The sequence below is a fragment of the Nannospalax galili genome, unplaced genomic scaffold (genome assembly GCF_000622305.1).
Source record: "Nannospalax galili isolate Female #2095 unplaced genomic scaffold, S.galili_v1.0 scaffold386, whole genome shotgun sequence".
In the NCBI taxonomy this organism is placed as follows: Eukaryota; Metazoa; Chordata; class Mammalia; order Rodentia; family Spalacidae; genus Nannospalax; species Nannospalax galili.
The window spans coordinates 1,760,672-1,771,438 of NW_008356676.1; the positions used below are offsets into that span (position 1 = coordinate 1,760,672).

General features: G+C 36.9%; 1 protein-coding gene across 4 annotated transcripts in view; it reads right to left on the reverse strand.

Moving 5' to 3' along the window:
• Positions 1-10,767, reverse strand: part of Akap11 (A-kinase anchoring protein 11) — a 61,937-nt gene that overhangs the window by 9,987 nt on the left and 41,183 nt on the right. For 2 of the 4 annotated variants that reach the window (XM_029556955.1, XM_008854683.3), the window contains 3 exons: positions 7,462-7,617; positions 1,322-1,408; positions 543-589 (listed from right to left, as the gene is read on the reverse strand). In XM_029556955.1, the coding sequence (XP_029412815.1) occupies positions 543-589; positions 1,322-1,408; positions 7,462-7,617 (290 nt within the window). The remainder of the gene's footprint in view (positions 1-542; positions 590-1,321; positions 1,409-7,461; positions 7,618-10,767) is intronic. The other 2 variants (XM_008854684.3, XM_017794763.2) reach the window with 2 other exon arrangements.

The window sequence follows — 10,767 nt, forward strand, 5'->3', positions numbered from 1 at the left end:
GTGTTTGAATGTGAAATGCTCGCCCCCTCTCTCCTCTATGAGCTCATGTGTTTGAACACCAGGTTCCCAGCTGGTGGCACTGTTTGGGGAAGTTGTGAAATTACAACATGGGGCCTAGCTGGCAGTGGTAGGTCACGAAAGGTAGGCCTTTGAGAATTATAGCCCTGCTTCTGGTCTGTTTCCTGACTGCTCCACACCAGCTCCAAGTTCCTGCTACCATGCCTTCCCGATCTCAATCACCTTCCTCCCTTCTGTCAAGGACTTTGTCACAGCCACAAGAAAACAAACTAATATAGAATAATAAATAATATGCCTATCATAAACTGTATCTTATGAGTAAAGACTCAGACTTACATTTTGAAATGAGTAAAGACTTCAGACTTACATTTTGAAATAAATATTAATATAGAGAGACTATCATAAGCTTCTTCCTCCAACTTTCTGTTTTTGTGATCTGTGTTTTATAAATAACCCAGGGCCCATATGAAGAGGCACAAACATAAACCATAAAACCTTACACAAGAAATCAAAGTGTTACTAACCTTCTAAATCATCCTCGTGTTCTTCATCATTATCATCTGGTCCATCACTTTGTGAAGAAAACAACAGAAACAGATTTTTTAAGCTTAATTGGTAATGTGTTATAACTACTTCTTAGAAAAGTAGTAAGGAATGAAATGTTACAATATGATATATGACATTTAGAAAAGGGAGAAATGACAACCAAAAGGCAGCTTTGCTTCTCACATTATTTCATGTTAAGATCTGAACTGTACATGATGCCTAGTTATCAATAGCCAAGAAGCCCTACCTTATCTTGACATTTAGAGCCAAGTAATTTCTTAATAAAATTGAATTTAAAATAAAGATGAAACATTCTAATTTGATTTTAAGGAATATGCCATTTAAATATCATAGAATTTCATAAATATATTGTATTAATGCTTCTATTAATGTCATTTAATATCTTTAACACAGTTAAAATAATTTTCCTATACCTTTATTATATATGAAATCAAACTACATATATGCAAAAAACAAAACAGAAATCCTGTAGGAAGCAAGCTCTTTTTAATGAAATAATTGGTAGAGAAAAATGGCAAGCAGAGCAACCCATGCAAAATAGTCATACATTTTGCAATTAGATGTCAGTCATATTTTAGCAGTTTGAATTTTCTCATTAGATGTAAATGTACCGAGCAGAATCATGTCAAAATTCAGAACAAAAGCAGGCTGATATATATTGGCTCTCTTAAGAATATGACATCATGCATTAGTGGTGAAAGACTCATCAGTTTTTAAGTGTCTAGACTGAACCAACCTGTCTGATGTTGGAAAGGATAAATTGTCCTCATACAAATCTCCTTCTAAACCAAGACTGCTCCAGCTACTGCTGTTACCATTACTGCTGGAGGAAGAAAAGAACAGAGCTGAACTAGAAAACGATTAGTGAAGACCATCTCTGTTTTCCTTGGGACAGTTTCTGTCCTTGGAAGTGCTCATGTCCTGAAGCTGCCACTGTAGAGTGTCCATGAGGGGACAAGAAACTATCACTGCCATGCTACAAAGGGTACCTGACAGAGCCAGAGACTAGGGAGTCTTTACCTTGTCCCTAAAACATCATGGCAATGATTCTAAATTTAAATTTATTCTGCAGATTAAGACAACAGAATGACTTTTATAACAGCAAATGGCTGCATGATCAAATTAGTATCTCATGGCAAATCTTAGCATGTATTTTTTAAAATATTATTTATTTTTTATTTTATGTGTATGCGTGCATTGCCTGCATGTAGGTAAGTGCGCCCCTGCCATGCAATGCCCGCGGAAGACAGAAGAGGCTGTCAGATCCCCTGGAACTGGAGTTATGGACAGTTGTTAGCTGCCATATGGGTGCTGGGATTTGAATCTGGGTCTTCTGCAAGAACAATCAGTGATCTCAACCACTGAGCCATCTCTCCAGCCCCCTTAGCACATAATTTATAAAGAAAAAAAAAGATAACATACTTTCATACTCTTCAATTTGGATAAAATTTAAAAAGAAAAAAATTTAAGTTGAGGTTTTCTCCAGTTTTTTTTTTTTTTTTTTTTTTTTTTTTTTTTTTTGGTCTTCTTGAAGCAGGGTCTCCCTGTGGCCCCAGCTGTCCTGGAACTCACTATGTAGACTAGGCTGGCCTTGAACTCACAGAGATCCGCCTGCCTCTGCCTCCCAAGTGCTGGGACTACAGGCTCTTCAGTTTTTGAATAGTACAAAACAGTGATAAGGTTTAGGTGAAAAATATGGGGAGATGGGAAGGATACACCAAAACACAGTCACAAACAAATCTTGTTTTCTGATTTTAAAGCCCTCCCATTATGTCAATATGCCAATTACCTTTATTTCTTATACTAGATATAATCAGCAGGTGGCAAATAGCACACATTTTCTTCAGAACAAAGCTAGAAGAAACAAGGCTTAATTAAGCACTATACTTGTCTAGTCGGTCAGACACCAGGGCCGCACAGCTCTAACATCTTACATTACCTAGCCAAAAGAAGAAGAAAGCAACTATATTCTACAAGAGCAGCAAAGCATTGTTTGTAAAAAGCAACTGTATTAAAAAAAAATTCTATTCTAATTTTCAGGTTGAAACCTACAACATGCAACTTAAAAATTCTAATCATTCCTAATTATTAAAATAATTAGTAAGCACATTAGTTTGCAGTGATAAGCAGCTTTACTTCCCAATCTCAGCCTAGTCAATTATAAAGGTTAACATTTACACAAACCAGTCTTTTGGCTCTTTGAATTTATAAAATCACTTCACGTGCAACAATAAATGTTGACAAAGTTGCCAAAAGCATACAATTACTCAAAGTTTTAAAAAGTTTCCAAGTGGGGCTGGAGAGATTGCTCTGCAGTTAAGAGTACTGGCTACTCTTGTAGAGGACATGGGTTCAATTCCCAGCACCCACATGGTGGCTGACTGCTGCCTGTAACTCCAGTTCCAGGCAAATCCAACACTCTCTTGTGACCTCTGCAGGAATTGCACCACACGGGTGCACTTAAATACAAGCAGACAATACACTCATACACATAAACTATTTTAAAAAGTTTCCAAACAATCTCAAGTAATTTACATATCTGTTTTCACTTAAAGAGTATCAATTTCACCTGGGCACGGTGGTGCACACCTTTAATCCCAGTACTTGGGAAGCAAAGGCAGAGGCAGGTGGATCATTGTGAGATCAAGGCCAGCCTGGCCTACAAAGTGAGTTCCAAGTCAATAGGGGCTAGAAAGAGAGACTTTCAAAAAGACCAAAATGAAAAAAAAAAAAAAGAGTATCAAATTTTCACAAATTACAAAACTGAGCAGTCTTTTCAACATATATTCAAACAAATACAGCTCTGTTATAAAACCATGGAAGACAACCAGTTTTATTCATGAAGTCTGTCATCTCTAAAAAAGAGAAAACACAGCACAGAATGGACAGACAACTCTTAAGTCAAAGAGAAAGAGAAAATTATCTCAAAACTCTTTACTTTTATTAATAGAATGATTATTTAAACAAAGAAAAATGTAAAATTAAAATTCTTACCCATATCTTATTAACAATGACTTCTAATTAACAATAAAAACTAATCACCTTAGTTTTAGATGAACATGAAAAAAAGTAACATCTAATCAACATAAAGACTAAAAATTCAAAATCCTAATCTCATCTCTCTCCCATTTTTATTTTTGAGAATTTCATACACTGAGCACTGCTTTTGTACTATTTCCATCCCTCCCAGTACCCTACCAACTTCCCGTGTCCCCTCACTCCCTCTCAATTTCATGTCCTCTTCTTTATTAGTTACATATATGCATACATTTGCATATATGTGTGTATATATAAATAAAATGCACAAGGGCCAGGTGTGGTGGCACATGCTTTTGATCCCAGCACCCAGAAGGCAGAGGCAGATCTCTGTGAGTTCAAAGCCAGCTCATCTACGTAGAGAGTTTCAGGCCAGCTGGAGCTACAGGGAGAACCCATCTCCAAAACACCAAAAAAAAAGGATAAAATGCAGAGTTCATTTAGTGGGGCTAGTGTGTACCTGTATTTAGGGCTATCCATTTGGGATTATATACCCTCACAGGTAGCTAGTCCCAGGAGAAAACTGATTTTCCCTCCCTCAGGCTCCATTGATTGCATGTAGTTCTTCATCCTGAGGTGGGACCCTGTAACATTCCCATTGTTCAAAATGGACCAGATCTGCCGGGCATAGTGGCGCATGTCTTTAGTCCCAACACTCAGGAGGCAGAGGCAGGCGGATCTCTGTGAGTTCAAGGCCAGCCTGGTCTACATAGTGAGTTCCAGGCCAGCTGGGGCTACAGGGAGTGTCTCAGAAAGACCAAAAAAAAAAAAAAGGATCAGATCTGAAGTCAGTTAATTATAAAATACTACCTCTAACTAGGGTGACCATATAACTTCATCTAACCATTACACATTTGAAGATAAAAGAAGTTACCATTAGTAATTATACCAAAAATCATACAAGTTAACTATAAAATATGATCACCCTACCTTGATCCAATGTTAAAAAAAAAAAAACAGAAAAAAATAAACCACCAGGTCAGACGTGGAGACAGAGGCAGGCAGATCTCTGTGAGTTTGAGGTCAGCCTGGTCTATATAGCAAGTTCCAGATCAGTTGGGGGACCCTGTCTCAAAAAGACCAAAAAATAAAAAAAACCAAAACCTTAATTTCTTCTCTTAATCTCTCTGTTCTATTCTTGAAACACTGTTTTGCTTCCATCATTTACTATGCCTTTTCATATTTCCTACTTCTACAATAGGTACACACTCAAAGCAGTGGCAGTCAAATACTGAGATTCTTTACTATAGCTTTTAGTATTATCAAGACTATTGTACATTCTGATACAGATCCCAAGAACCCAAGTCTGGCCTTCTCTCTTATCTAATCTAATACATAATTTTTGCTGTGGATTGTACCTAAAACTTTGCACATGCTAGGCAACTGCTCTACCACTAAGCTATATAAGCTCATAACCTGGAACTGTTTTTTGTTTTTTTGAGACAGGGCCTTGCTAAGTTAAGTTGCTCAGACTAGCTTTGAACTGTGGTAACTCCTGTCTCAACCTCCAGAAGCTTGCAGGCATGAACAACCACAGTGACCTCTAATACATAACTTCTAAGAAAGTCACAAACCATTTGAAATATTTGAGATTCAAATTCACAGGCCATTTCTCTTTGTGAACAACTGATTATAAACTCTTAAATCCTAGTTAAATTCTGATTTTTTTTGGGGGGGGGTCTTTTTGAGACAGGGTCTCCCCGTAGCCCCAGCTGGCCTGGAACTCACTGTGTAGACCAGGCAGGCCTTGAACTCACAGAGATCCGCCTGCCTCTGCCTCCCAAGTGCTGGGACTACAGGCATGCGCCACCATGCCTGGCTTTAAATTCTGATTTTTTAAAAAAATTGTTGCTATTAAACTTCCTAATTAGAGTAAAAATTCTTCAAGGTACTTATTGCCCCTTTGAGCTCTGTAACTGAATGAACACTAATGACAGTAAATGTCACCAAAAGATGTAATGTGTAAAGCCACATGTAAAGTCAAAATACCTGCACTGAAATCATCTAAGGTATTTATCAAGCAAACAGATTTTCAGGACCCTGCACTGGCCTAATGATCCAATCTCTGGAGGTGAAGCTCCGGAAACCCATGTCCAACCAGCACACATCAATTCAATTCAGAATAAGGCTCACTATCTTCTGCCTAAACCTTAATGTTACACAGCACCACTAGCTCATATTGATAGTAGGCAACTGAAATACAGATCTTTTTCTGACAAAATGCTCTCAAGCCAGATATGCTCCCTAGGTTCAAAAAGCTAATTTCTGAACCTAAATGTATTTGCTCATGTTTTAAGCATCAATTATTTCAACCTCAGCCACATTTAGTGTTGGTTCTAAGATTATCATTTTAGCCTTGTTTCTGAGTCATCCACAAATGAATACTGCACCAATGCCACAGATAGAATGAAGGCTAAAGCCTAGTAGAATGCTCTCCCCCTCATCAAATAAGTTAACCCTCTGTAGAGTTATTCAACTGACACAAATCCTCTTAATGTCATTGGCCTCTAGCCATAGTTCTACTTTAGTACCAAGATTTCCTGAGGACCAAAGTCAACCCTTGCTGAAAGCCTAAGAAAGTTCTCTTAAAGATAAGAGAAAAAAAATGTTACTGTATTATTCTAGGTAGGGCAAAGGGCTAAATCAGGACTTGTGACATTGCTCCACTTGTACCCAGTTTATACTTTTTTTTGGGGGGGGGCACCTAAATTTTAAGAAATACTGATGGTTCCCATAATGTAAGAAACTATGACAGAATACTTTATAAAAACATTAAAACTGTTTGTCCAAGTACAAAACAAATACTCTGAGATGATGTGTTCTAACAAGCTAAAAGTTTTCCTTATGCCACCTAATCCACTCCTCCAACTTAAAAGGTGACTTCCTTCCTTCTCCTAGTAAGTAAATTTCAAGGGTGTAGGTCAGCAGAAACTTACAGGGTCCTTTCCACACATACCAGTTAGACACATGTTGAGAACCTCTCTCTCTAGGTTCCACATTTCCAATTATTAGTTAACATAAAGATATTTATGAGAATTCATAGGATAGCCAGGAATGCCTTTAGGCAAAGGTAAGAATGTAAGAAACAAATCATAAAATACTTAAAAGACTACTGCTATGAACAAAGTTAACTAAGAAAAGCCATATATAAAGTAAATGTCTTCAAGTATATAAAAACCATATTTTATAATACGACTTCAACTTATGTATTTTCAATCTTTTAAGGACATACATAAATGCTGCTCAAGTTATTTTGTTCCTAACAGCTGGACAGGTCTAAGGACCCTTTTTCTCCCCACTAAGATACTATTTTAACTAGTATCAAGAAAACTACAGGGCTATCTTAATGTCTTTTACAGATAGCTAACTGTCCTTTTACTTATCCTCTAATTTAAAAAAAAAAAAAGTACTTGAACGTGATAAATTATGCTCCGGAAACATCCAGGTAAGCTTATCTACAATAAATTAATAAATTTCCAAAGTCAACTTTTGGCACAACCAAAAGTACATTAGCTCTGTCAACTGACTATATTTAAATATGTGTCAAATGCATTTAGAGGCCAGGCATAATAACACAAGCCTATAACGCAGCACCTGTGAAGTTATGGGAGGAACTAAACTTCTAGCCTGGGCTACTTAGGAAAAGTCAGTTTCAAAAAAGAAAGTAAAAGCATTAACAAACTATAAAAACATTAGAAATACATTGGGAATAATAAAATGTAATTTGTAAGAATGGATAGCTTTCCAAATCTAGAATTTTCAAGTAATAATGTGCATTTACAGCTCATTTCTGAAGTCTTGAGACCTAAACCACATAAGCATATATAAAATTTTAGTTACCTTTCGCTTAGATGATGAAAACTGCTACTTTCATCTTGGTGGTCATCCTCAAAACTTAAGCTGGACCAGCTACCAGTGCTGTCCTCACCAACACTGAGATTCATCTGCTGGCTACCAAATGACTCAGTTGACTGAAAGTCCTCTATTTCTTTTGAACTAAGAAAAAAAAAAAAACATGATTAAAAAAAAATCACATTGAAGCATCACAGATTCTGAATCACTGGGAACTGAGATAACAAAAGATGACGTAAGAAATGATATTCAGTCACATTAATGTCCCCTGAGCCCTTTACTGCATCTGCTAACTATGAAATGCTGCAGAACAGCATAGTGAGCTACCTCATCTGCTGGTTTGGAGATCGATATCCCTAGTGTAGCATTTATCTAAATTGTGTTTAAAGTAGTGCAGACTTTCAACTAGGACACTATGCAGGAGTACACCTTATTACAAATTCTAAATTCATCATCTGCCTTGTAAAAGTACTTTCATCTAGTCTAAAGGAGCCTCTTCCTGGCTTTTAGAATAAGAAAAATAATTTAAGAAATTCTAGTATTGTCAATCAAGCTACAATCAAACTAATCAAATCTCTACAGAACATTTTCTTTCCCAATGAAGAGACATACATATTTTTATTACAAAGTCAGAAAAAGTCCATTTAGAAAAACTATAGTAATTGCCCTTCTCTATATATTTAACATAGTTCTTCAAAGTGATATCTTTAAACATGATGAGAAAAACTGTCAATGTTCTGATCTAAGCCTTCCAATGGTTTCCAGCAGTCATAATGAGAGCACAAGCTGTTCCCCTTGTAATGGCCACCTTATCATCGACTTTTAATCCTGGGTCACTCTGCAGCAACACAATGTCTCTACTGCTTCCCATACATACAGTGCCACCCCTTTGCCTGGAGTCCAGTTCCCTGTGACTTCCAAAGACTATTCTCTCTCTGCCTTTGGCTCTTGGCTCAAATGTTACTTTACCATTACTGCCTCCCTGGTACCCAATTCAAAACTGGAAGATAGGCCAAACTGATATTGTCCACCACTTGCCACCAACACTCCCTTTTTATTTTTCCTTTGAAGTACATTAAAAAATTTTTTTGGAGAATTTCATGCATCAGTACCTTATTTACATAACCTCTACCCTTCCCTTTCCCCCCTTCAACTCTTCTCATATCCCCTCCCCTTAATTTTGTGAACTCTTTAAATATTATAGTTACATATATACATGTGCTCACATACACACACAATCTAGAGTCCATTTAGACATACTTGCATGTGTGCCTAGGGTTGAGCACTTTTAATGGTAGAACATACATTTTACTAATCTTATTCTGCTATAAAATGAGCTCTTAGAGAACACAGATAGAGGGAGCTGTTTCACCTTCTTCTTCCCTCTCCCTCCCTCCTTCCACCCCTTCATCTTTTTGAGACCAGGTCTCCCTGTGGAACTCACTATGTAAAACAGACCTCACAGAGATCCACCTGTCTCTGCCTCCCAAGTGCTACGATTAAAGGTGTGCACCACCACACCTGGCTCTTCACTTCCTTTATAGTCTCAAAATACCCAAATAAACCCTGAATTTTTTAGGCAATTCTCACTTTGTATTTAAGATACAACAAATAAGCATCCCAAAGATACAGTTATGAATAAAGACTACACCACTACCTTGTTCCTTTTGAACACTTTTTCTGGTATGTGCAACTTTAGGGAAACAATCCATAGGATGAGGTCCAGGAGGATTGTTAATGACTGCCAGGTAACTGTGCTCATGATAGCTGAAAATAAAGTCTAGATGTTTAATTCTTCTAAAACTTCCCTATCAAATGGCTTCCCATTTGATATTCATATGCCACCCTTGTAAACATTTTTTGTAACACGGTTACTTCCATTAATCAAACATTTGTGAGGAAAGAGATACTAGTGAAAACAATTCAGCTAATATCTTAGCAAATAATCTGAATCAATCACCCTTCAAGCTTGAAGAATAAGCCATTTAAACCTTAGAAAATGTGAAGCAGAAAAATATATACAATAGAGTCAACTTTGAATAGTACTTCAGAACTCTAGCACAATAGTTAGGAGAAGAGAAACAGGAACAGAAATATAAAGTAATATTCTTTTCAAAATATCAGCCTGGGTTAAAAAAAAAAAACACTGGCTTATAAGAACAACGCTGGGGTATATTGCTAAACAGCTTTAAAAGAAAAAAAAATGAATATTCTGAATAATAGGTAACAAAGTTAAGTTATTCTGGCAGGGAGTTAGTTTCCAGCTATGAAGCTATGATGGGGAGGGAAAACATAATAAAAATAGTCCAAAGCCACTTGTATAAAGAAAGTTTGGAGGGCTAGAGAAATGATTCAGTGGTTAAGAATGTGAACAGTTCTTGAAGAGGACCAAGGTTCAAGTCCCAGCACTCATGTCAGGCAGCTTATAACTGCCTATAACTGCAGCTCCAAGGTATCAGATGCTTCTGGCCTCTGCAGGCACCCACATTCACATGCACATACCCAAACACAACACACACACACACATATGCTTAATTAAAAATAAATCTATCACTTTAAAAAATTTTTTAGCTATACTGCATTTTTATCATAACTAATATGTAGTTATAAACAAAGAAAACACAGGTTTATGACAGGCTCACAAGCTTTCTATAAAGGATCAGACAGTAAATATTTAGGAGTTACAAGCCATATTATCTCTGCTTCAACTACTCAGCTCTGCCAGGAGAGCACAACAGCAGCCACAAGAAATATGCAAATGGGGGTCAGTGAGATGACTTAGAGGGTAAAGTGTTTGATGACCTAAGTTTGAATCCCAAAGCCCATATAGTTAGTGGAATGAGAAAACCAACTTCCACAAACTGTCCTCTGACTTCCAAACACACACTGTGGCATGCGCCTGTATCCCACTAAAAGTGCAATAATTTTTTTTCTTTAAAATACATGCAAATGAGTGAGCATGGATAGAGTTCAGTAAAATTCATTAGTGGAGACTTTAATTTCAATTACATATAATTTTCATATGTCAAAATATTCTTTGTTCGGTTTTATTAACCATTTTTTTAAATGTAAAAAAACAAAAACAAAAACAAAAACTGTTCTGAACTTGAAATTCGTACCAAAACAAAATGTAGGCCATTCATAGGCCACATACTATAGTTTTCCATCTCCTGATCCAGGAGAATGGAGGCTGCCTGATTACACCAAGTAAAGACCTCCCTGGTACACCAGAAATCCTATAGCATCTCTCATTCCAAGTGGATGTTCTGCAAATGTGGATTCAAACTACATCTA